Source organism: Tachysurus vachellii, chromosome 16, assembly GCF_030014155.1.
Source record: "Tachysurus vachellii isolate PV-2020 chromosome 16, HZAU_Pvac_v1, whole genome shotgun sequence".
NCBI classification, from domain to species: domain Eukaryota; kingdom Metazoa; phylum Chordata; class Actinopteri; order Siluriformes; family Bagridae; genus Tachysurus; species Tachysurus vachellii.
This window is the reverse complement of record NC_083475.1, coordinates 12,223,549-12,248,478: the sequence shown is the minus strand read 5'-3', so window position 1 is coordinate 12,248,478 and position 24,930 is coordinate 12,223,549. Positions and strand designations below refer to the sequence as shown.

At 36.2% G+C, this 24,930-nt stretch overlaps 2 protein-coding genes across 4 annotated transcripts in view; one reads left to right on the top strand and one right to left on the bottom strand.

Moving 5' to 3' along the window:
• Positions 1-1,520: 1,520 nt before the first annotated feature.
• Positions 1,521-10,772, bottom strand: nup50 (nucleoporin 50). Of its 2 annotated transcripts, XM_060889584.1 has the most exons (8): positions 10,618-10,772; positions 9,843-9,918; positions 7,621-7,704; positions 7,033-7,228; positions 5,307-5,933; positions 3,831-3,918; positions 3,603-3,721; positions 1,521-2,760 (listed from the first exon to the last, which is right to left on the bottom strand). In XM_060889584.1, exons 2-8 carry the CDS (start codon positions 9,909-9,911, stop codon positions 2,561-2,563), a joined length of 1,383 nt encoding a protein of 460 aa, XP_060745567.1. In that variant the 5' UTR covers positions 9,912-9,918; positions 10,618-10,772; the 3' UTR covers positions 1,521-2,560. The 2 variants fall into 2 exon arrangements, with proteins under 2 accessions (XP_060745567.1, XP_060745568.1); XM_060889585.1 differs by lacking the exon at positions 7,621-7,704.
• A 12,617-nt stretch (positions 10,773-23,389) lies between these two features.
• Positions 23,390-24,930, top strand: part of phf21b (PHD finger protein 21B) — a 64,276-nt gene continuing 62,735 nt past the window's right edge. The window contains exons 1-2 of one of the 2 annotated variants that reach the window (XM_060889960.1): positions 23,390-23,844; positions 24,648-24,713. In XM_060889960.1, coding sequence (XP_060745943.1) covers positions 23,791-23,844; positions 24,648-24,713 — 120 coding nt within the window. In that variant the 5' untranslated portion in view covers positions 23,390-23,790. Of the gene's footprint in view, positions 23,845-24,150; positions 24,361-24,647; positions 24,714-24,930 lie in introns of those variants that run through there. The other variant, XM_060889961.1, reaches the window with a different exon arrangement.

Here is a 24,930-nt window from a genome sequence, read left to right as displayed (position 1 = left end):
GACTCTTACTAAAAATATGCTCATACTAAATATTTATTTCAACATCATTTCAACACTGCGATTTATGTACTTAAATATACAATTGTGAAAGTGTAAAGGTTTCTTTGGAGTCTGCTTATTATCAAAATTTCTTCTTCACATAATCTCAGTGGCAGGATTTTCCTTGCTGCTGTTGCTTCTGGCTTAAATCTATATCAGGAATTCTTCGACACTGCACATCTGGTGTTAATGTGCAATGCAAATAAAATGGAATTGATTTTTCGGCTGTGATGCTTGTGGGAAATTCCAGTACGTGCAACCTCCGCTATCTCACTGTGCTGTTACATGACTGAGCCAACAGTGTTGTCATAACTCATGAATCACAAGTTCCTGCACTTCCAATAACAAACTGGAATCCAGCATGGAGAAAACCACTGCATGGCGGACTAGATCTCGATTAGATTTCAAACTGTATCATGGAAATTCAAATCAACAACCGGAAGGTCTGAAAATCTGACAATATACAGAACAAATACACCAGGAGTCTGAGGTTCACCGAGTCCAGCAGCATATAGTGTTCCACAATACGTTTATTTAGTGTTTAATTAGATTTATCTGATTATATATATATAAATAGAAAAGTGTTATTATATTTGGAGTCAGAATGATCTGTAAGAGTTTGTACAATTTTTTTTATATGTATGAAAAACAAAACAGCAAACAATTAGTTTAGCTACAGATTTCCTTATTAGAGATCTGCTTCTAAACAAAAACTGTTTTAATGATTAGTATTTGGATCATAGTTGGCATCTTCAGTGGCTGAGTTCAAAGGATCTCTACATGCAAATAATAAAATACAACAGCTTCCTAAGGCTTAAAAAAAATTTTTTTAAGACCATATGAAAATTCCTAGTCTATATAATGAGTGTTAATGAAAGAAAGAAACAAAGAATAGTTGTTTTTTTTTTATTCCAGCCAGGTCTTGACAAAAGTCCAGATTGTTCTTCATCTCAGGCTTTGTTTGCCCACGTTAACTACATTGACTACTAAATTAATAACATTAATTTATTCAAATCTTTAGGCATTATAATTCAGGTACATGTACAATATACCGAACCACAAAACTAAGCACTGATAAATTTCCATTTAAGTAATCCTACTTCATGAATTGCATGATTAACACTAGGTTTCACTTTTTCAGTAAAACTTGGAGGTAAAACAATGTATTGCATTTTGCTGCTCAAGGCATTTAGTGGTTAGTTCCGGTTGTATAAAATAGAGACGCCGACATAGAGCCTCTTCAGCACAGCATTCCAATCCTTAGGCATAAAATTCAGCAAGCGAACATTAGCTCTCTAAAATTTTTTTACACAAATTAAGTGCTAATACCTGTTGAACATGTTGCAGTTACTGATACATTACTAATACAGTGTCCATTTCAGAGGGTGCCAAAAGTTTTGTATCATACCACATTTTTAAAAGGGCAGTAAAAGCTACAGGTGCACAGTAACACAACCTTATGTGACAAGGACAGCTTTAAGTATTTTTCAGCTTGATTTATTTGCCAGTTAACAAAGCTACAAAATGTATTTGGTGCTGTTAAATGCATGCCTCGTGTTCTAAGGCGTTACAAAGGTCACTTAGAAAAAAAAACAAAACAAAAAAACAATCAATTAAAACCATAAAAACAACTTTAACCTAAATCCACTTAAGACAGATGCACTAGGAAGATCGTTTACTTGCAATCTTAACGCTGTAGATGTTGTTTTGGTGTTAATGGAGAGAAGTTTACAGGACTCATTTACACAAAGCACTCTACGTGAGCAGAGACCTCGCTCAGAATAAATACCAATTACAGCAAACACCTTGAGTAAAACATAAAAACAAATACTTTATTCAGGCCTCAAACAAGTTAAAACATTAACATCGAACTGCCTGCATGCCTCCAATCAAATAACTGGCAAAAAAAATAGTTAAAACGTTAAGAAAATAAAGGTTTCTTTGTAGTTTATAAATTTCCCACATGTTTATTCTCTTTCTGGGAAGAGGAGGCATTAAGCCAGTCAAATACTTTTTAATTCCTCCCTAAATCAACTTCCCCTTTTAGCAGGAAGGTCCAAGTACAAAGCTGAACTCCAATTCACAATTTAAATCTAATTTATTCAATCTGCACACATTCATAGATGAATAAAAAGAGTTCCTCAGCTTCACCCTTATCTGTTTAATAATAGCAGCAAAATGAAACCCTGATGGAATGTTCAGAATGCAAGCTTTTTAAAACCTGTATCTTCACTTTACTTTAGGGTGTTATCAGTATGTACTGTTCAAAATCAAACACAACCATCAAATTCAGCCAGCATTTTACACAAAGGATTTCACAGTATCTGAACCGATTTGTTGCCAACGCTCACGAAGGGTGTCAAGACTGTCAAGACTGCTCAAATGGACAAGGAAAAATATGAGTCAGGTGTGTGTGATGTGTGTGTGAGGTCATACAGCCGTGCAAACCACATTCAGGCAATACATGACATGTAAGGTATTGGGAGGGGAGATGGAGAGTCTGTAACAGGGAGGAGGGAGCTCACGCTTTCTTCTCCTGCAGAAGTTTGTGCAGTTCATCAGCGTCCTCTGCTGTTTTAACACGGATCAGCATCGGTACTGGGGTGCTGGGGTTCTTGTCATCCACTGGGGGATTTGGCACACACACCACCATGACGTTGTTTTTCCCTGTCCGTGTGCACGGCATGGAGGAGTGAACCATGATATTCAACAGGATGTTACCTAGAGAGAAATTTGGCCAGTTAGACATGGGAAAGAATGTTCATTAAAGCATCCTGGTTTTAAATAATCAATGACTGATCAGTGACGATGTAACTGGCATAATGCAAGTCATATTTTTTTTAATCTATTTTTAGCAATTGTCTTGTCAATTAAAACTATTAAAAACTAATCAGAAATTGTTTTCTTTTGAATATACTGCTTGATTTGATTTTTCTTCAACTGTGGACTTTAATAGTGTTTCAATAAACTATAGTTGGGTAACTAAACACGGAACATTTGTTTCTAATCTACAAGGCGTTCGATGGGGAAAGACATTTTTGCCCCTAAATAAACACTCATACTGTCCTAGCATGCATCCTGTTGGGAAAATCTTGGGTTAAGTGTTGGTCAGAATTTCTTAAACAGAAAGAAATAATTGTGTAATAAGAATCTGAGAGGTTAAAAGTGACTGCATTTCTTTTAATGTCCACCAGGGGGAATGACTTTTAATGTCTCTTAATACTGGATCAATCCTGTTAACACCCTCACACACATGCTCAGAACACTGTGCCTTATTCCCTCAGTTATGAACAAATATCTTTTTTTCATTATTATACTGCTGGCTTCTTGGTCAGTTTCTTTTTAGGACTCACAGACCTCACTTTAATTAATCTGTGCCATTCAGTCTGACCTACTCTAACAACATGAGAGAACCTGCTGCCGAATTTGGCTTCATGAAGGAAAACAAAAAAGTCCTGGGACCATTTTTATCTTTGATGTGAAGAAACTGTTTCATAACCATTGTTCTAGTGCTCTAATTTAAAAAAGAGGATTTAGTGTTTATGTGAGCAGTGGTGTTTTACCCAGGTTTGTGTCTGCGCGCACCAGGAGCTGCAGCTTGCTGTCTGAAACCAGTTTCAAATGCATTGTACCAACTCCTTTCTCCTTGAACTCGTTTTCCTTTTTATAGAACAGTTTGCACCTGAAATATGTAGATAAAACGTAAATATCGGAGAAATATAATGTGTAAAAAAATGAACAAATTCATCTTGAATGGTTCATTTTAAAGAGGGAAGTGAATTTTAGGTTACTTTTTAGAGTAGAAGGCATCTTTTTCCTTGATTTCTCTGACTACGGGTACCGGTGGCTCATCTGTTTCTTCATCAGCTCCATTCTGATCTGCAACGGAGAAAGATATATAAATATTACATAAAGAGAAGAGTTTTCATTTTGCTGGACTTTTCTTGGTATGCCTTCATTAATTTATCAAAACGTCATACTGTGTTGGGAGATAATTATTACTTTAGGTTAAAGGTGAAGTATAATTTTACTTTGACAAAATGTCTATCATTAGTAAAGCTTCATTCACTGCCATGGGGTCAATGACCGGTATCTGAACGAAAAAGTAAATAACCATTAATAAGAAACCCATTATTTACTTATTTGTATGAAAGATTGGTTGGTTCTGTCAGCTCCCTTTAATAATAATAATCAGTGACATACATAATAATCTGTTGCTAGGGATGCACCAGTCCCTTTTTGGTTTCTGATACTATTGTCACAAATGTGGTTGTGAAATTGGTAGAACTTTTATATATTTTATGTCATTCATAGATAGGTGACAAATTAAAGGAAAAAACAGCATTTTCTATCATAGTAAATTGTTGGACTACCACAAAAGCAACAATAACAACCTTCGCACAAGCTCTACAAGTCTCTAGTACTGCAACAACATCCTTCCAAAAGATATAGACATGCTATACCCTGTTTCCTACAATCAGCCTAAGATCTCCTATAAGTGTTCAATTAGGTTGAGAGCTTGTGACTATAAAGGATACATGATCTATATTATTTTAACTCCCATTAATCCATTCAGTGAGACCTTGTGTATGGTGACAGGATCACCACTTCCATCAGGACAAACGTGTGTTTTCACAGGATGAAGATGATCATTCAGAATATCTTTGTATTCATTTGTAGTCACAACAATTCCACCCTTCTGTACACCTGCTCATGCGCAAGATCTGTTACACCTGTCAGTTTCATACGTGTTCGAGGCACAAAAAAACGAAATAAGTAAAATTAAATAAATAAATAAAAATAAATATATATCTGTATATGTTTTATCAACAGCTTATGTTGGCCTCGTTTCAAAGCTATCACATTAATTTTAAATACTATGACAAGTAGTAGACATACATAAAAATATTTTCATTATCTAAGTTTTAGAAGAATTTTAAACATTAAGTAAACTGTAACTTCTTATTAAATTCAATTAGAATGTGCTGATTTACTCCACTTACTGATGACTTACTGATAATGAAAAAAACAAAAAAAAACCACACAACTATCTGGAAAATAGATCTCTTTTCTATATAGAAAAATAAATAGATAAATAGATCTCGTTTCTTGAACATCTATGTAAGGCTTCAGTATAAATCTCTACTGTAAAATCAAGGCTCTGTCTGGGCTTTGTGCGAGAAGCATGATGTATTTCACTTCACTGACAGCTGGCATTGTATAGTTTTGCCCAGCACCTGAAGGACCCCATTTGTCAAAGTGTGTACCTGCTGCCTGGCTGTTGCTGGCTGCCTCGGTCTTGGCCGCAGTGAAAGAGAAGTTGCCTGTAGACGTGCCGGTGCTCTCTGAATCAAACAGAATGGCGGTGGTGCTGAGCGAAAACGGAAACCCTGAAGCCCCTGCAGACTTGAGAGAGCTCAGCACGGAGCTGTCCACCTTCTGGCCAAAGTTGAATGAAACGCCTGCAGGAATGGAGGAGCTTTTCTCAGGAGCAGCACTGTCCTTGTTCTTGGTGAAGGAGAACAAAGCAGGAGCGGCTGGTGTAACATTACTGCTGGTGGAGGACGATGTTGTGTTGGTTTTGGTGTTTGCCTGTTTTCCTGGCTGCTGCTCTTCCGCTGCTGCACCACTACCGTACTTGCGCTCGATGGTGGCAAGGTGCCGCTCATAGTCGCGGAAGATGGGGTTGAGGTCGCACAGCGGGTTGTCATTCACATGCTTGGTGATCCAGTCACGCACAGAGCAGTTGAGAGCTGTGAGCTGCCGGTTGTACTCCTTACTGCTGCTGCCTCCTCCAGAGATCGCGGGCAGGCTGGGGGCGGAGCCGTTGGCCATGATGTCACCACTATCTAAGGAGGAGGAGGAGGAGGCTGACCCATTGGATGATGAAGTGCCTGAGGGAAGAGGAGGCACAGTGAGCATGAGTGCACTGAATAATGGTGATGCATTTACACACAGCAGGAGAACAAGGAGGGGGCAGAGGGAGTAGGAGTAAATGCTGGTCCTATCTTCCTCTCAGTCTCTCTGATGGACTTTTTACATTGCTTCCCCAACATGAAAAGGCCTTTTTTCATAAAAATCACCTCACTGTGACCCACTCAGCTTGGTTTAATAGCAGTTTAAACACACATGTCCAACTGTTCATTCAGCTCCATTAGCCCAAAATGCTCTTCCCTTAACTATGACAGATTTCCAGATTCAGAAATGACGTTTAGATAGAGATATTCACTTCTCTAAACAACATCAACACTTTCTGAATAATTCAGACAAAAAGTGAACCATATAGCCAAGAAGACACTCACAATGTCACAACATTACGTTTTCTTGAGGAAGTTGCAAAATGGACATATCAATGATGTCACATTAAAAAAAAAAAAGGCAAATGTCTATTTAACGATTACTAACAGAGGGAAATATATGGAACACCTGGTAACCAAAAGAGACAGAACTAGTATGAGTTCAGAAACAACATATATAGCCACTATCATGGGAACCAGAATTATATTGTATTAATTATAGAGAAATGAACATTGCTAATTCATTTCACATGCTTTAACATCACGCACAGCATTAATTTAGTCTAAACTCCTGGTCAGATGTGAAGCAGTTATATAATAGTTATATAATAGAACAAATGGATTTATAATCTCAACAGGATTCTTTAGTGTTTTCATTTATTTGCTGACCCAAAACTTTTTAAGGGTAACAGGGTAAATGTGCAGGTAACAGAAAAATGCTTTTGTTTGGACTCAGATATGGTCAGATAATTCAAGTCATTAATGAATTTCAACAAATGAGCTCTCTAACTCAATGCCTCACTAGTAAGAAATGTAATTAAACAGTTTTGCTATCAAGGGGACTTTGACCTTTCTATTGCCAAATAACAAATAATGTTGGATGCAGAATAATTCTACAGGAGAAAATGTGTTACATGGTCGGAAAATGCACTAAAGTGCAAGTTTTACCATCAGTTAAAACAAACAAAGTCCTCACCGGTGTTTGTCTTGACAGTGGCAGTGGAGTTGAAACCCCTAAAAGGGATGACAGATGGTGCGCTGCCATTGGTCAAGGAAGAGAGGGGTTTAAATCCAGCCCCATTCCCAAATGTGGAGAAGGTTGCTCCAGCCGCTGGAGCTGATGCAGTCAGAGAAAAACCCTTAAAGGTTTTAAAGGCTCCTGCACTCTCTCCCTGAGGCAAAAGCACAAAATTCATTTATAATTAATATTATATTCCAGTCCTATGCCCCGAACGAACGACATTCAGCTCTAAACATATTACATATACTAACACAGACTTCAGCACACTGATATCACTATGGTACACGTTTCTTTACCTGTTTAAATAAAAATAATTATTTATTATTGAAAATAATTACTGAATACACACATTACTAAATACACACAAAACTCCAGCTGGAAACACTGACTGTTTTTGTGCTTGACCCATCAGTAGTGTGCAAAATCACTACTACACCTTATCTTTATTTCCTGGTTTATTATTCAGCCATTATCTAAAGATGTACAATGTACAATACACACCCAGACTCTAAATCAGTCTCAGAAACACAGCATCTTGATTACCTCTGCGCCAAGATTTCGACGCTTGGCTTTCTTAATGGCACGATTTTTCATCACTTCCTCACTTGCAACTGAAAACATTCCTGCCTAATGGAGAGAAATTGGAGAGAATAATAATATTCATATATATAAAAACAAAAGTTATCATCTCACAGAGCTGTGTAATATGGCAAAAAAAGATAATTAAATTAAAAATGTTTGATAACTGGCTGGAGTTTCGAGAACTGTCAGTGCTGACATGTTGAACACATTACAATAAAAATACAGAGAAAGATTAACCAACAGCAGTCTGTGGAGTTAGCAGTAAATCTATCCGGCTTAAGTTCTGTTCTGTATACAGATTTAGTCTAGACCTCCTTAACGTGTAATAAACTCCTCCCTTTCTTCTAAGTAACCGTGCTTGTTTCTGCCCTACAGGTTGCAATATAAATACAGAACATGTAAAATTTTCAAAGATTGTTTTCAATAACTGTTATTGTTTAATGTCTAGCACTGACATTTCTAATTATTCAAGTCAGTCACTGTAGTGACAAAGGTTTCTTACCACTGTAATGTGACACTGTGTTTGTGACACACTTACAGGCGAATATGTGACTAAGAATAATCCAGACTAGTGTTAAAAGCACAATGCTTTCACTAAGCCTCCGCTTTGGCATTCCATAAAATGCTAGGTGTGAAGCATGCAGTTGTACATGTTGGTGAAGACTAAAAGCAAGACCTATATTTTATTAACAAGTGATTGTAAGAGGATTAATTGACTATGAAAATTATAGAAATGTCTTCTGCAAATGCTTGTACTGGTATACGGCAATCGAATGTGTTTTGTGTGTCTGCAGTTAAAGTTTACATCACATTTATATAGCCTTAGTTTTTACTTTTACTTTTGCTCTGTGCTGAAACCATAACGGTCATAACATTTGCAAAATTGCTATTTACATAATGATCATTGTCTCTGTTGTGCAGTGGATATTCATGACAGAAACTAGCTCATGAAGCGTGCGTTTCTTATTCAGAATGATATAAAAATAATTACCCACCCGCAACCACAGAGAGATGCTCAGTGTTGTTTATTTGTTGCTATAAGCTATACAGAAAGAAATATGTTTGGTTCTTTGATAACAGCATAAATACACACTAGAGAAAATGAGCATGTTGTTCTGAACTTGACCAAACAGCAGCAGGTTGTTCTGTAACACTACTTGCTTTGTCTCTGTTCCATTTGTGTTTGCTCAACATGTGTATGTTTATTACACATTACTTGAATGTATATACTGGTACTACATGTTTATAACCATCTAGAATTACTAATCATTTAATAATAATATTAATATCTAATACTAATATTTTGCATAATATATGTACTCACTTATAGTAAGAAAGCACTTAAATAATAAATAAATGAATGAATGAATGTATGACTTCTGTGTTGAACTGTAAAGTCTGATCTGCACAACAGAGCTGGAACAAATGATTCTTTTTATACGCTTGACTTTAACACAACTAATCTGAGAGATTATTTCCTGTTCTCATAACAAATAGCACCTTGTGTTGCAAACGAGGAAATACACTATTATTTGAGACAAGGACACGAACATTTATAATTCAGAAAGATATTGGTTTTTTTCCTCTCTCTGTTTAGATCTTATTTAACCATAAAAGGTCTATGCTAGTTTTTCATTCTAAATAATTCAAGACGGAGCAAAGACAAAGGGTACAGAGCTGACATAACCAATCTTTAACAATAAAAATCCTTTATTTACGTTATTTTTCCCCAGAAGATGGCAGAACCGAATAGAATCTCTATAACCGACACAACCTTGTTGATCTGGTCAAACTGCAACTATACTATAAAAAAGATTACAGCTCAGATTCTGGAAGGATTCAAACTAAACCTAAAGAAAAATGATCAGAAAAATAAACAAACAAATCAGGAGCTTTCAGGAGTTCTGCATGTGCAGCAGCTTTACCAAAAATTATATATTGAACAAATTATTTTAAAGCCTTCCTCCTGCCTGTACCTGATCTCTAACTACACATTCATGATCTCTCAGTCGTGCCGGTTTCACTTTAATCACTTGTTTAAGTGTGATTGTCAGACAAGCAAAAGATGTGTTAACAGCAAGGGAATGAATTAAGTTAAAGTGCATCGCTCACATCTTAGCTCAACAACCTGTTTAATACAACTTCTGTTCTGTTAGAAATAAACACAATGACAGTGATCTTACCTCTTCTCCTTCATCTTCCTGATCCCAGTTCCTGTCTGTCAGCTCTTTCTCAGCAATCCGCTTTGCCATCACAGATCTTCTCCAAGATTTCAAACACACCAATAAAAAGGCATTTAAACAACACTAAAACACGTGGTGTTTAAACAACATCCTAAACTGCACTGGTTATTTTATGCTAAAGGGAATATTGTTCGCACATTAACCAGTCTGAGGACAAACGACTATAATTCAGATAATTTTAACTACTGCAGTTAAATAGAAAGAAAGAAAGCCTTAAAATGAAACTAATCTTTAAGTCAGTTTAAAGAAGTGGAGCAACTGAACACCAGGGATGTGCAAAAGGGCATAAAAATGACACTGTGTTGACACAATTGTGTTAATGACTTACGTTAATGTGTTTATGATCTACTCGATTCACTTCCTCGTTCACACTTTACAGCTAGCTAACACAGACACTTAGCATGCTAGCTAACTATGCTAAGCTATCCGACTTACAAGACCGGTAAGCTGTGAACATTATTCTTTATTGTTCCTTATTATTTATTTATAAATAATAAAATTTTAGATTTCGAGTGTTTTTGTGATGTGTTTTTATCTGTACCGTCTGTTGTAATTTAGGGGGAAATGTCAAATTAAATGCCACCGGTTATTCCATTCTATCTCTCTGACTAGCATGTTAGCATGTTAGCTATAGCGACATGCTACATAAACAGTAACCTTACTAACAAGTGAAATATTGTATCTGTAAACACTGAACGTAAAGTCAAATACACACCTTTTCTGACAATTCGCGAGAACTTTAATCAATATTCTTGCAGTTTAGAACCCGGGGACTAAGTTTTAGTGGTATTACAGGTCTTAAAACAACAGCCGGCGGTTTCCACAGCCACACGCCACCATTTTAGAAAAACGAGATATTCGCGCGTCGTGAAGAAGAAGTGCGCATGCGCAAAGAAGGCCGGGAATGCTGGGAAATGAAGTTTTAGTACTTATCCAGCGTTCTGGATAACGTTCAATATGGCCTACATTCAAAATGGCGGCAATGTTTGTTTGTTTGTTTGTTTGTTTGTTTGTTTACAAATAAAACGAACTTCACGCTACTGGGCCCGGAAATATGAAATAACACATAATTAAACAATTAAATAATTAATTCGCCCCGTGACCCGAGGTAGTTCGGATAAGCAGTAGAAAATGAGTGAGAGTGAGAATTAATTCGCCAAAATAATAATAATTAAATTAAATAATTAATAATTATATTAAATAGTTAATTCGAAAATTATGTTAGTTTGCAATTATGTTTTACATCATAATCAATAAGTTTGTTTTTGGGGGAAAAAAGTATTTGGGGAAAATTCTACTATTCCATATTAAGGGCGGTTAAAATGCACATATTGCAGCTGTTGGAAAATAGTTCTAATATACCATATCTGAATGTGGAAGATATTAAATTCAATTCAGTTTATTTTGTATAGCGCTTTTAACTATTTCCCATTGTCTAAAAGCAGCTTTACAGAAGTATGGAAACAGAAGAGAGAGAGAAAAAAATATAATAATAATAATAATAAGAAGAAGAAGAAGAAGAAGAAGAAGAAGGATAAAAATAAATAAATGAATATATACAATTAAAGTTTTAAATGAATTTAAAAGTTTTAACTTAAACTTTCAAATACGATATCTATTCCTTTCCATAATGACCAAGCCGAAGGCGATGGCGGCAAGGAAAACTCCCTGAGACGATATGAGGAAGAAACCTTGAGAGGAACCAGGCTCATTAAAGAGCCCATCCTCATTTGGGTGACACTCTACAGTAAATAGTGTAAAAGTAAATAATATCCTATCTACAACAGTTTATAATAGTGCAACCAAGAGCTCCTGAGGAACTAATGGGTCATTGTAAACTCTGAGCTCAGCACAGACCTGATTGCTGATAAAGACCAGGCCATACAGCTGACTGACACAACTAATATGTGAACCAGCAAAGTATGGAGTGTCTGATAATTCACATAGTTCATGTGACTATTTCTGAAAGCGTAGTATGTAATAGCACCTTCACAACCAAACAGCACTTAATATATAATCCACATGTTTTGTCAAACTACTAGTTACAAATTAGGCTGTTATTATTTCACTAAACTGTATAAAAACCACTCGCTAACATAGATGGTTTTATCTTAGTTCACTATTACTGTTTGATTATGGAGGAAAGTAAGACAGTGTTTGTTTTAAATGCAAACATCCTTACTTTAACCTAAGTGTGATTATATGTACGTATATATAAATATATAATGGAAAAGTGCATATGCTTTATCAGTAGTTAGCTTTCACAATAGTGGTAAAATGCAAAAATTCTTAAGTAGGAATATTGCAGTGTCTTTAAGATGAATTTACAAACTCAGGTTGTACAAACTATCATTTAACAAGCCAGGATAGAATGAAAACATTCCATCCTACTGCACATCTGTTTAAAATACATATAGTTTTTACAGGGCAACCTGAACACAGACAGCAGAGGTAGACTAGTTTCCTTTTTTCAGCCTGTTTGTGGGGCTTTACTTCACCTCTGGTCTGGTTTATAAACACATTTGGGGATCTCACCGAAAATGCCATAGCGCTAAATAACAAATGGCTGTGTTCCAAATGTTCAGGATCCCTTGGTGCTGTGCCAACTCTGGAACAGGTGCTGTAGAAAGTAAGAAGTGAGCGCCGGGCCATGGATGACCACAGGAGAGGTCTGACCAGCTGGCTAGGAATGTGCACAGAGGAAAGAAGAGAGGGCTCAAGTCTTCCATAAAGCACAAAAGAAAGAATAAAAAAGAAAGTAATGAAAAGATAACATGGGCACACAGGAGCATGAGTATTTATCATATTACGTACCCCTTCAGAAATCACATCATAGTCACATGAACTATGTGAATAAACTGACACTTAATTTACATATAATTCACATTCAGAAAGTTTGGTTTTTATTTTTCCATGTGGATTTTTCTCACAGGAATCATCTATATACCCACACTGGTTTCTCACTTTTAGAAAATGTTCACAGAAAAAACATTGTTCTGTCTGTTTAAATATGACTTGTGATAAGTATAGTTTAAAAAAAAAGTATTATAATCCTAAATTACTAATTTTTTAAATAAAAACAATCATCAATTTAAAAAAGAGAGCAGAATAATAATAATATCACTGTACCCCAATCGTGTTGAATATTATATACATTCATATATATGTATATGGATATATTAAATATATATGTTTTATATGTGTGTGTGTGTGTACAGTATGTTATATAATAAATCTTTTTAAATGCTGTGTGCAGAATGATGTCATCCGTGAGAGATGTAACACATTTTCAATATCTCATTGTCTTAAACATATTTTAAGAAAAACACTGCTATTAGTTATAAACGTCATTTTTTTGCTGATGTAGGCTGATGTGACCCCAGTGAGATTTTTCATTGTGTTTCACTGTATAAAAGAGAGCAGATGAAGCAAAATGGAGACTGTTTCAACAAAGTGGCAAATTGGAGGCGTGACTCCATTCACACAGTGGACGACAAAGCTGAACTCCTGAATCATTAAGAATAGGAGAATGACAAAATGTGGGGTATGGGCAGTCTCTTATTAGTAATAGTCTAATAGTCTCTTTTACCTTACACACAATTACCCAGAAGCTGCAGCTGTAATGTTCTTTACATATAAGGAGATTGATTTCAGATTTTTCACCTAAAACTCTACTATAGATGTCCACTTGTTCTGTCTCACTGGTGCTATTGATCACGAATTTTCCATCAACGATTACGCCCCTATTTGAACAGGCTCATGTTTCTGTGGATGTTATCATTCTAAACAGGGAACTACTTCTATGACTGACAATAAAATCAGAATTTCATTCCCCATCACATCCAGTTGAAACTGGAGCAACATCTTCATCCATGTTCATTTTTTTTTATTAATATTAATTAAATCACAGAACCATGATTATAATTTTTTCTGCCTGCATTTCTAATTGCAGATCTGTTCACAAGACATGCTTAAATGTCAATCAGGCACCACAGATAAGTGAAACCCTAATTATGCCCAATTAGTTAACTGTCATATGGAGTAATTACAGGAGTGAATGGACACATTAAGAGGAAATTTAATTGCCCGTTCTTAATGAAGCAGAATGTATGTACCTTATCTCTGTGTGTGCACTTTGGCACTGAAAATGTTTCAGTTTGTTTTCCATATTTAATACCAATAATTAATATGATAAACATTATAGAAACGTGATTGTTCCTTTCTTTTAATAATCAAAGGGGGAAATGTGTAGATCAGCCTCTATGATCATTTTCACACTCCTTGAAGCTCTTTCATAAGGCAATTAATGAGAAGTACAGTCATTTTGCTAAAAACAAAACAGTCTATTATAAAACATTGTACAGGATACAGATTATTAGTGTAGACGTTTGTTTAGTAATCTAGGCTAGCTTCTGCATGCTAATCAAACATTAGCATTATGGTTAAAAAGCTATAGATTTTATATGGGTGTCAACAATGCAAAAGTTTACACACACACACACACACACACACACACACACACACACACACACACACACACACACACACACACACACACACAATTTTACAGTCGAAAACAAAAGAAGGCTTATTTACAGTGATAAATGTTTAATGTGTTCACAGCTGTTCTTTTTTTATTATGAGTAACATAAATGGCCAAATACTTGAACATTATGATATTAAGAGTAAAAACTTTGAAATTATATCAATGTAAATGTTCTTTAGAACCAACCGTCTGCAATATTCTGGACTTTTGAATCTTTCAAGTTGTGAGCTTTACTTTCTCATTGATGATAAGAGCTGTATCAGATAATCTTACACTGCTGAATTACATGTGAGACCAAAAGGCTGTTTATTCATATTTTCCTTTATTTTGCCTTTTATCTTTGGCAGCTTGGTGGTTACTCACACATCTCATTTTTGAATTCAGTTCCAAAACAGAGTTTCTTTTTCTTTTTTCCCCCCCAAAATGATTTTCAAAGACCAGTTGGATGGAAACAATCAAATAATTTACTTGTATAAAATTTATTTTGCTTTTAAGCTCGTCTGTGTTAATTGAATGACATAAAAGTTTGAAGTTCTGATTTTGTTTGTTTCTTTGTGTGTTTGTTTGTTTGTTATTTTTGTTCCATGGGTTAATATGATGGATCTATTAGTGTGCTTATAGAGAGACTTCTCTAATTAGTTAAGTATGGGATAAATCTGGAGACAGCATGTTCTCTTAAATGTCTTAATGTAGTCAGTCAAAAATCAGTCAAATGCCTTCTAGTGGCTGCTTTTGGTACTAAAATGGCTATAATAAAGTCTGGTGACAAGAAAGCTGTACTACAGTATGAGTGTAACTAATTGAAGGCGTTAAATACTGTTTCTGTCTCTAAAATAGATTGCATTCAGCAGGGTTAACATGGACATGGTGACTATCTCACCCCGAACATTACCTTTACAAGCATGACGTTAATGTTGTTGGTATAACAAGTGGTGTTTTTAGTCTTAAAGGAGCTATTTGTCATTGTCTACTGTCTGCAAAGTAATCCGCAGTTGTAATTCAAATATTGAAGATTGATATTGATATTGACTTTCAGACTTTCCCAATCAACCCCATCAGATGTGATCATGTTGTGGAAAATTATAGGTAGCTGTGTACTGATGAGGAATGGAGATGAAGAAAATAGCCAGAAAAAAGTCAAAAGTAGCAGAAATGAAGAATATTGCAAATATTGTTTTCTTTTCAATCATATTTTAACATTTTTGTATTACTTCTAGAAACAAAATTTACATCCGAAGCACTTCTGAACTCAAAAGGTGATTTTTAAAAAAGAAATATTTTTTTCCCATAATACAGGGAAAACTCATTCTGGGAGAGATCAGTGTGAGTCACTTAGTGATGAATAAAGCTTTGAATGGTACGAGATAAAAGAATGTCAGCATTTATTTATTGAACAGGATGATTAAGCTAGCTGATAGATAGCTAACATAGTTGAGCATGCACAAAAAGTCTCAACTGTGTCTTACAGCTTTTCACAAACTGTGATACGGGTGTGATTTCTGTTCCTGCTCCTTCTCAATGTTTTATTCCTCTTACACCACTGCTTACAACAAAGATGAGATGAAACATTTAATGTTGTGGAACATCTTGTGAAAGAAACCAACTCTTCCTGTTGCTTGCTTTATAACATCTATGAACACTAAAACTTACATTTCCTTCAACAGATTTTCCCTTTTCTCTCTCTTTAAGTTAGTAAGACATCTCTCTTTAAGTCAACCATATGAGTCCCTGTATAAGCTGTTACTATAGAAACGATAATTTATTAGAACTAGTACATTAATATAAGCCGTGCAGTGGGAAGAGCTGCTGTTATAATGAATGAATCAAACATGTTCAGCACATTGTGGCGAAATTGTAATAATTTAATGGTAGCTGGTTGTATTATGATTTTTGGGAGTGCAGGAAGGCAGAGTGTGATCCAGAATTATATACTCATGTACTGTATGTTAGTGTGTATTCGTGCATATCCTGGCACTACTAATATTCACTAGTTACATGTCTGCTTCAGCAACCACAATCATTGTAAAATGCACGACCTACTTACTTACACAACCTGTTTTTACTATAGACATAAATCCACTATGCTGCACAATGTACACATCCAGGGCGTTTGTTCATTAGTTTTTACTCCAGATATATTTTATCCTCTGGAATCCACTAAACCTGATCTCAGATCTTGATTTGACAGCAGTCCCTGGAGTGTTGCTTGTTCTCTGAACATCCTCCTCATCTACTGATGACTAATGCCTCACGAGCCTGATGGCCTATAAACGAGTGTTTGTTTGTTCTTCCACTTGAGTAGGCAAAATGGTAATCCTGCAACTGTGCAGAGCAGAGCAGAGAGTTCATCTTCATGATAAGGAATTAATTCACTCTTTTGTGTATGTGGGATAAAGCAGTGGCACCATTTCCAGCTAAGTAAAAGCCGAAATGAACAGAAGTGTGAGCAGCATCAGCATTCGGCTTCATGTGTCTCTCATGAAGCACATGTTAGATTTCTTCTCTCTCAGGTTGGGTCTCATAAATCAAGGTAACAAATCATTGTACCATTCTTTGTCACTGGGTTGATGTCACCAAGCTGCATTTGTGCACCATAGTTACAGATATTTTACATAATATTTAAATATAGTGAACCTTTAAAATTCTTTAAGGTACTGTACTGGACTTAGGGCCAACTGATATATCTACACTGCATGCATCTTATAGGGCAAAAGATGTAAAACATGTATCAATGAAGGTACTACTTCAGTTTAGTACCTTTGTTTCTGACAGTGAAGGAGGGAAACTTGTGGGTGGAACTTGACAGATGACCAATTTGGGTGAAAAATGGGTTAAAAAAAAAATTGTAAACAAGATAAATATGCAAGTGAATTATTTTTTTTTGTTTCCCCATTCAACATCATCTCAGTCTGGGTACCAAGGTGACCTGAAATAAAACCATCCATTTCTACTTCAAACAATAAATACAGTCTGAGTGGAATGTAACAGAATTCTAAATTACATTTAATTGCAGAAATATTGTTCCGACTTCTAAGAAGAGCAACAAATGACTGAAAGAGTGTCGTGCTGATTGCCTATTAATAAAAGTAAAGTAACTTCAAGCTCACACAGCACATGACCTTTCATTATGGCACACAGTGATACTTCATGTGATGTTCATGTGAGTAATGTTTACAGTCAGCTCCGAGTGCCTATTGATATTGAAAGCAGTCTAATGTATTTTCATTAACGCAGAGTGAGGCTTGCTTGGCTCATGTATACCTCGGGCTTTGTGCAATATTCCATGCCAATGCTCTTATTCACTGAGGCAACTAAAACGACAGAACACCACTTTAGTGATTGAGCACCTCTAGTTATAGGATAAAAAAAAAACTGCATCACTGTCTGAAGTGATCTTAAGGTTGAAATGCACAAAGTTAATCCACAGTGTGTATTCAGTGCATCTTGTGTTCAAAATGACAAAGAAACAAGGAGGCACGCATGCATTTATCAGATGGCTCGGCTAGTGAAATGTTGTCCTGCTGCAAAATAAAGCCACTATTTTTCCTTGGGTTGAGATTACTACTGAGGCTACATTTCATAATCATTTGGCTCTGAGGCTTAGTACTCCACTTATCTCCATTTATTACAGTAAGTGCATGACCGTAAACACTCAGACACTCTGCATGCCAGAAGCTTGCTTTAGGTTTTACAGACAGTGAAGAATTGGTACTTTCGATTCTGTAACTGAAACAGGCATTTTGGATGTGTAACAATTAATCCCAGTACGCCATATGATCTGGCTTTGATGTTTATTATTAATCCTAGGAACTGACTTAAAAGGTGAATTTCACTTTTTTCCACCTACACAAAAGAGAGCGCAAAACAAAAGATTTTTTTATGCCACCTCATTGCAAATCCAAATGCGTATCATATTCCGAGAGAAAAGACAGAAAAGCAAAATTAGCATGGTTTTGAAACGTAGCTTTACTAAATGTTCAGCAATTTTGAAGACAGAAAACCTTATGATATATTTAGTGACATTTTCCTCTTCTAAAAAAAAGGTAAGTGGGGATGGAAGTTTATGTAAGATAGGATTAAATTTATTAGCTATCACACAGGCCACGTTGGGCTTGCCAAGTCTTGTTTCATAAGCCTAAAAATCTAATCCTAACAAATAGTTAATGAAATTTATCCACCAAGGTCCACTTATTTGCCCAAAAGTCTTAATACTAATTATGTGAGTAGTCAGATTCGTGCTGTGGATATGATTGTGGGTAGGTTTCTACGTCTATTGTGGGTCGGTACTCTATTTTTCTCATCTGTCATTTTTTTTCATTTCTTCTCAGCATTCTATTAGCTACTTGTTGGTGATTCATAATACAAGTTTGCTATCTGAAAAGTTCATTTTATTTACGTAATAAAAATAGCTTGTACCACTTCACCACTATTTTTTTATCAAGTCCGATGACTGTTTTATTCCATTTATACATATTGTGTATAGGGAGTATAAGATTTTATTTTATTTTTTTTATTTTGCAATCTTTTCTGCTGTTATTAAAAGAAAAAATAGCTTCTACCAATGTCTGGAATGCATATTTAATTGATGGGTGTAGTGTAGCAAGTAGTGGTAGTGTTTTCTATTATTAAATGCATGTATTACATTTAAACACACATATAAAGTAAAATGTTTTGTGAACATTAATAGTTTATTTAGTTAATTAGTTTATTTCTTTCTTTGGTCAGTTTAATAGAAAAATGTCAACTGGTAACCATTTTCTTAACACCCTGCTGACCAATCAATGATTACACCTACTAGGGCACAACATATGCTGGGGAAAATGAACATTTTCATTACATTTCTTGTGTAATTGCTCCTGCAGACTATTAACAAATCAGTTTGTTTGTGTCCTGTGTGATGAATGAGGCCAATGTGTGCAAGTGCCATGGCTTGCGGAGTTTTTCAAAAACTAGCTAGAACCATGATCACTGACTATCTTTATGTGCGGATCTTACACAATCTTTAGCTTGGTCAGAGTCTTGTGGACTGCTAGGTCTGAGAAATTCTCGGTTTTCTTTTTGGCGTTCCAGAATAATCAGGACTGGTTCAAATGGTGTCTGGTAAGAGGGATGACTGCTGTTAACACTTCACCAAAGCATGCTGATTTGTCTATTTATCAAAGCAGGTTTCATGCCAGATTTTGTGAAGTTAAGGAATAGCAGGGTTTATAGTAGGTCCCAATACCTCTCTTCCTCAGACCTCCCCTCCTGTCTCTTTCTTTTTTTGTCTCTGCTGTTTTCCACTTGGCTAGCTGACATGCTTACTCACCCAGCAGCCTGGAGGAAGCAGAAAGCTTGGCAGATTATAATATACGCTAAGCACAGCCCAGGGCGCCTCAGCCATGCTCGCCATGGATGATGCGTACAGTAACAGCAGAGCACAAGTGACAGAGACTGCTCTATTCCAGGAAACAGTGTTATTCGCTCAATCAGCCATTAGATTCTGAGGAAAGGTCTCTGAAAAGAATCAGCAGTAACTCTTCATCCTATAAAACTTATGTTTTATACTACAAATAATGTATGCACTAATACATTTGTAGTACAGGAATGAATACAGCAATCAATTTAACAATGATGATATTGTTGACTTAGTAATATATTGTAATTGAACAAGGAGACGAGATATTGATTAAGGGTGCCGTAAAAAAGTCTGGTGTTGATAAACAGTCAGTAAAAATAAAATTAAACCACAAGGAAATGTGTTTAAAGAGTGGAAGGTGAGAACGACTTATTTGCCATTTGTATATCTGAATTTTAAATGTCAAATGTAATTGGTAACTTTTGGGGTTGTTCTGACTTACAAGGCCAGTCAAAGGATGAAGCTTTTGAAGGTCACTGTGTCCCTGAGGTAATAGACTTACATACTGTTACTCCAGTAGGGGGAATATTGGTTGTATAAGAGTGAGGTCTTAGACCTTACATACTATAGAGCTGTGTAATATTCAATATTTTAAACATATTTCTCTATCGGATTGTTATCTAAGATAATAAAGTTTGTAGATTCTTGTCAATACATTATGTACACACCACTTTTTTTAGGTTATGAATTTGAATATTTATCCTAATTTTTTTGGTCGTGACATGTTTGGTTTTTGAGAACAAAGTCCAAAAGGATCAGCTTACCTATATTAAATCATTATAAATGTTGCTGATATAAAAAAAAAAAAAGAGAGCGTTATATTTTTTCTTTTTGACTGAAGCAAGGAAGCAAATTAATTTGATTTATGGCCAGTTCAAGACTTACCCCACACAGGAAGACTGATTAAATTCCTGCTTAATCTATCATTCCGGGTTTAACAATGACCCACCTCGATTTGAGTTCACTTGATTCAAGGTTTATTCCTTTTGCAACCCAGAAATAAAATTGCATGAATTTAACTTTCTTTGACTTAGGGCATGGTATAGCAGGTGGAATTCAAATCTTTGGTTGTTATTCCCATGAGATAAAAGGCTTACTTTAAATGGCGAGATAATATTTCAGATATTAACTTTTTTCCTGTGATCTCCCAAGAGATAATGGTCTTACAGTAGGCACTAAAAAAATAAAAAAGCTGCTCATCTGCTGAGAGTAGCTCGAGAGTTTCACTGCTGAGCCGTGAAATGAAAGTAGCAGCTGATGTAGCAGCAAAGCAGCAACAGAAAAGCAGGCCTCCTTGTGCATGATGGGGGTGGAAGTCTGTCTGACACTGACGAGTCATGGCTTCCTTTCCAAAACCTCTGCAATATTATGCCAGGATTCTGCACATGTTGATTACAAAATGTAAGCTAGGATTAAAATAGATTGGTGATTTATTATATATAATCGGTCAAAGTTATTTTACCTGTAAGATGTTACTACAGTTCCAGTGACAACAGGAACTGGTTTCAGGAGCTCTCCGTGGTGCTGGAGTTTGTTTTAGGATGCATTGACGTGGATATTAGATTGGACTGACTAGATCTGACATTTTCTTTTGTTATTTGTTATATTATTTAGCATATTTAATCATCCAATTTCCATTTTAAATTCCTAAATGAATATTATACACATTTTAATAACAGCCCTAGATTTAAATTACTGGATTGTGTTTAAAAATAATGTTATGTACTGATCTGTATATTTATTTTTGCACAGTTAACTTACATTTGAATGTAAACGGTTTGAAAAATCCATGTTCCTCTAAACTCATTTGTGTTTATATTTCACATTACTAGTTTATTGTTTGGGTTGTGATGAGTTGTGGAATCATTCTGGCAAAATCAGTGTTAAATGAAGACAGTGCTGAATAAACCCTTCCGGTGTTTATTTGTGTAGAGTTAAACACACTTAATTACAGCAAGTGTCTTTTCAACTCTGGGGGCTTTTGTTAGAAAACACACAATTGCTGAGGTTACAACGGCTTCGTATCAAGTTCCTTATTTGGCCAGCCGTTACACAGGAGCTGATTGGTTCTCATCAGCTACGGTTTGTACGCGTCATGAAGCGGCCGCAACTCCTGATTGGCTGGAGCACTCGACCACGGTGACCGAAGGCGGGCGGTAGGCGGAGGTGGGAGGAGTGAGACAATAGCGTGCAAAATCACATATCCTACTAAATAATGTGCCAAAATAAGTAAACTTATATAAGCAAAATACAGACTCAACACGAAGTACAGGGAGTGAGAGAGTGATAGAAGTATAAGAAGAGCAGTACATGATATGTGGATTTAGTTTTGGTAATAATAATAATAATAATAATAATAATAATAATAATAATAATAATAATAATAATACTCTCTTCCTTACTATAGGTCATAAAGCTGTTGATACACATTAAGTAATAAATTCAGATGGATTATTTATATAAACACTATAATTACAACAACGATTCATGTAGATTACAACAGTAGTATAAATAGTAATAGTAAAAAAGCTTATGTAACTCAAACTCAACATAATCCTAATATACAAATGAAACCAAAAGACATGTAGCTTATTGTTAAAACAAATTTAACAACACACAGAATTAAAAAATGAGAAAGTTTTAGTGACTACATACGGTTGTAAAAATAGTGTTCAACCCCCAGAATTGTGATGTAACTGTGTGCTAGTAAAGTTAAGGCATAGTGGTGCATATATTAGCATCTTAATAATTGAAGGAGGGGGTGGTGTTAATTTAGGTTGGAGGTGGGGAACACTCAGGACAAAAGTGATGAACAGCCCCAAGGACAGTGGGCTGTAGCGAGGGAGGGGGATGTCTCCCCACAAACCTAATCCTGCTCAGAAAGGCCATTGTGTGTCACTTACTGCCCATATTGATGTGTGATGCCTAGCTTATTCACTCAGACCACTTTTGCTTGACATGTATTAGCTGGTGGAATGATAAAGCTGCTTAAGCAGATGGGCCTAAACCCAAATCAAAATTCACAAAAGGATAAAGTGGTGTATATTTTTAATGTTTGTTTTTCAAGTTTGATTAATCAAAACAGGGATAAATAATAGTCCAGTCCTTGAAAGTCACAGAAAGGCAAACTTTGGGCATAGAGTGTTAACACACCATAAACGTGAAATGAAAAATAAAATATTCCCTATAGAGTTGTCCTTGTAACATTATTTTGTATGGTTCACCTGAATATTGCGCATGACTGGAATGTATGCTAGTGTGTGTGTGTTTTGGTGGTGGTGGTGGTGGTGGGGGGGTGTATTTATGTCCCCACAAAGAAAGGAATATTTGACAGTTTTGACTTTGTGGGGACATTTGGGTGACTTATACAAACCACAGCTTTTATTAGAAGATCCAAAGGGTTCATAGTATTCATTATAAGGTCCTTACAAGGATTGCAAGACAAATATGTGTGTGTGTGTGTGTGCGTGTGTGTGTGTGTGACAGAGAAGGGGGGAGAGAGTTCCGCTCTTCTTTCACTGCTCCATCCGGGAACTTCCGAATTAGCATTGACAACCGAAGCGCAACTTTTTTTCCCCAGGCAAAGTGAAATCCAGCCGCGGACTCGGACAAAAATATAGTCCCTCTGATTTCAATTCTAAAATAGCGAAAGAGAAAAGATATCGACAAAACATATCTAACACGTCTTCAAATCATCACTGGTGGAGTGTTTGTGTCCGATTGGCGAGGTGTTTGCGCAGCGTTCGGAGCACTTTGTGTAGTGGCGTGAAGTGAGCGATGAGTCTTGTTTCCCAGTAAAGAAGCGAGAACTTGCTTTTGGGAGCGCGAGGAGTTCTTCTTTCCCACTGTTCATGTGGCTTTTTTAACACCAAAAAACCCAGCTCGGTGTACGGAAACTTCTCAACGCATCGAAAGTGGAAGGAAAGTGATTTTGAAGTCGGAACATGGAACTACAAGGCCTTCAAGAGGCGTTGAAAGTAGAAATCCAATGTCATCAGGTACTGAAACATCGCAGTGTGTGTGTGTGTCTGAGTGTGTGTGTGTATGTGTGTTAGTTATTCCACCCTCACTGGCTTTTCCGACCGAGTGTGCAGTTGAATTAAACGAGTGTTTGGTTACATTTTGTCCAATAAGAAAACAAGTGGCCCTAACATTACACTTTATAGTGCCTGGTGTCGCCATAACATGTAGTTTTGACTTGAGGTTGTTAATGTACTTTTTATGCACAGTTATCTTGGGGTCGTGTTTTTTTCTTCTTCAAAGCAACAGTCGTATGTAGTAGCTAGCTTTAAGGCTAGCTGTTAGTCTAATAATGCGGTGTTTTTTGTGTAGCCAGATCAGCACGAGACTTGAATATTTATGAGTCGCTGTGTGAGCCACGGCTCACGGCTTTGTTCCTCCCTGACACACTGTAACTTCAACACACTTTTTTCCCCCTCTCTTTCGGTTCGACCATCTTTCGTTTCTTTTCTCCGTTTTAGAAACTAGTTGCACAGATGAAGCGAGAGCTGCAGGTAAATCAAAACGTCCATATCTCCACAGCTTATGTGTATAAAGAGCAGGCAGGGGAGTGCGTGTATGTGTATGTGTGTGTGAGTTAAACTTTATCGCCGTTAAAATCTCGCCTTGTTTGCGTTAGCCGTTAGCTCATGTAGAGTTACAAGGCTTTCAGCTGCAGACGTCCTTAGTGTGACTTTGCTGGAAAACGTCACGCTAAAATATCATTTTAACTTTTTGTTCCACTTGCCTTTTTTTTGTCATTTTTCCCGTTTATATTGTTTGTCATTCTGTTCAATTGTAGGACGGAGATCTTAAGAAACAACTACACGAAAGGCAAAGCAGAGTAACAGCCCTAAGCGAAAAACAAGTAAGAACAATTCATATTTCCTCCATAGTTTTCACTGAATTTCTTCATGTCGCGACCAAACTCAGGCACGCCTTTTTATTCCGTGTACAGAAACACCACAATGTTAAAAAAGTGTCAGTATTGACTGTGGTGTTGGCTTAGAAGAGAAGAAATGATTGTGGAAGAAATGTGTATGGGCTACTTCAAGTACATGAAATGTGAATTTTAGCGTCCATTT

Excerpts from the sequence above, each read along its gene's own strand:
- nup50 (XM_060889584.1), bottom strand. The coding sequence starts at position 9,911 with ATGGCAAAGCGGATTGCTGAGAAAGAGCTGACAGACAGGAACTGGGAT. Across the intron at positions 7,229-7,620 it reads GTCGAAATCTTGGCGCAGAG|GGAGAGAGTGCAGGAGCCTT; the intron begins GTAATCAAGATG and ends CTTTTGCCTCAG. Across the intron at positions 3,919-5,306 it reads CAGCAACAGCCAGGCAGCAG|ATCAGAATGGAGCTGATGAA; the intron begins GTACACACTTTG and ends TCTCCGTTGCAG.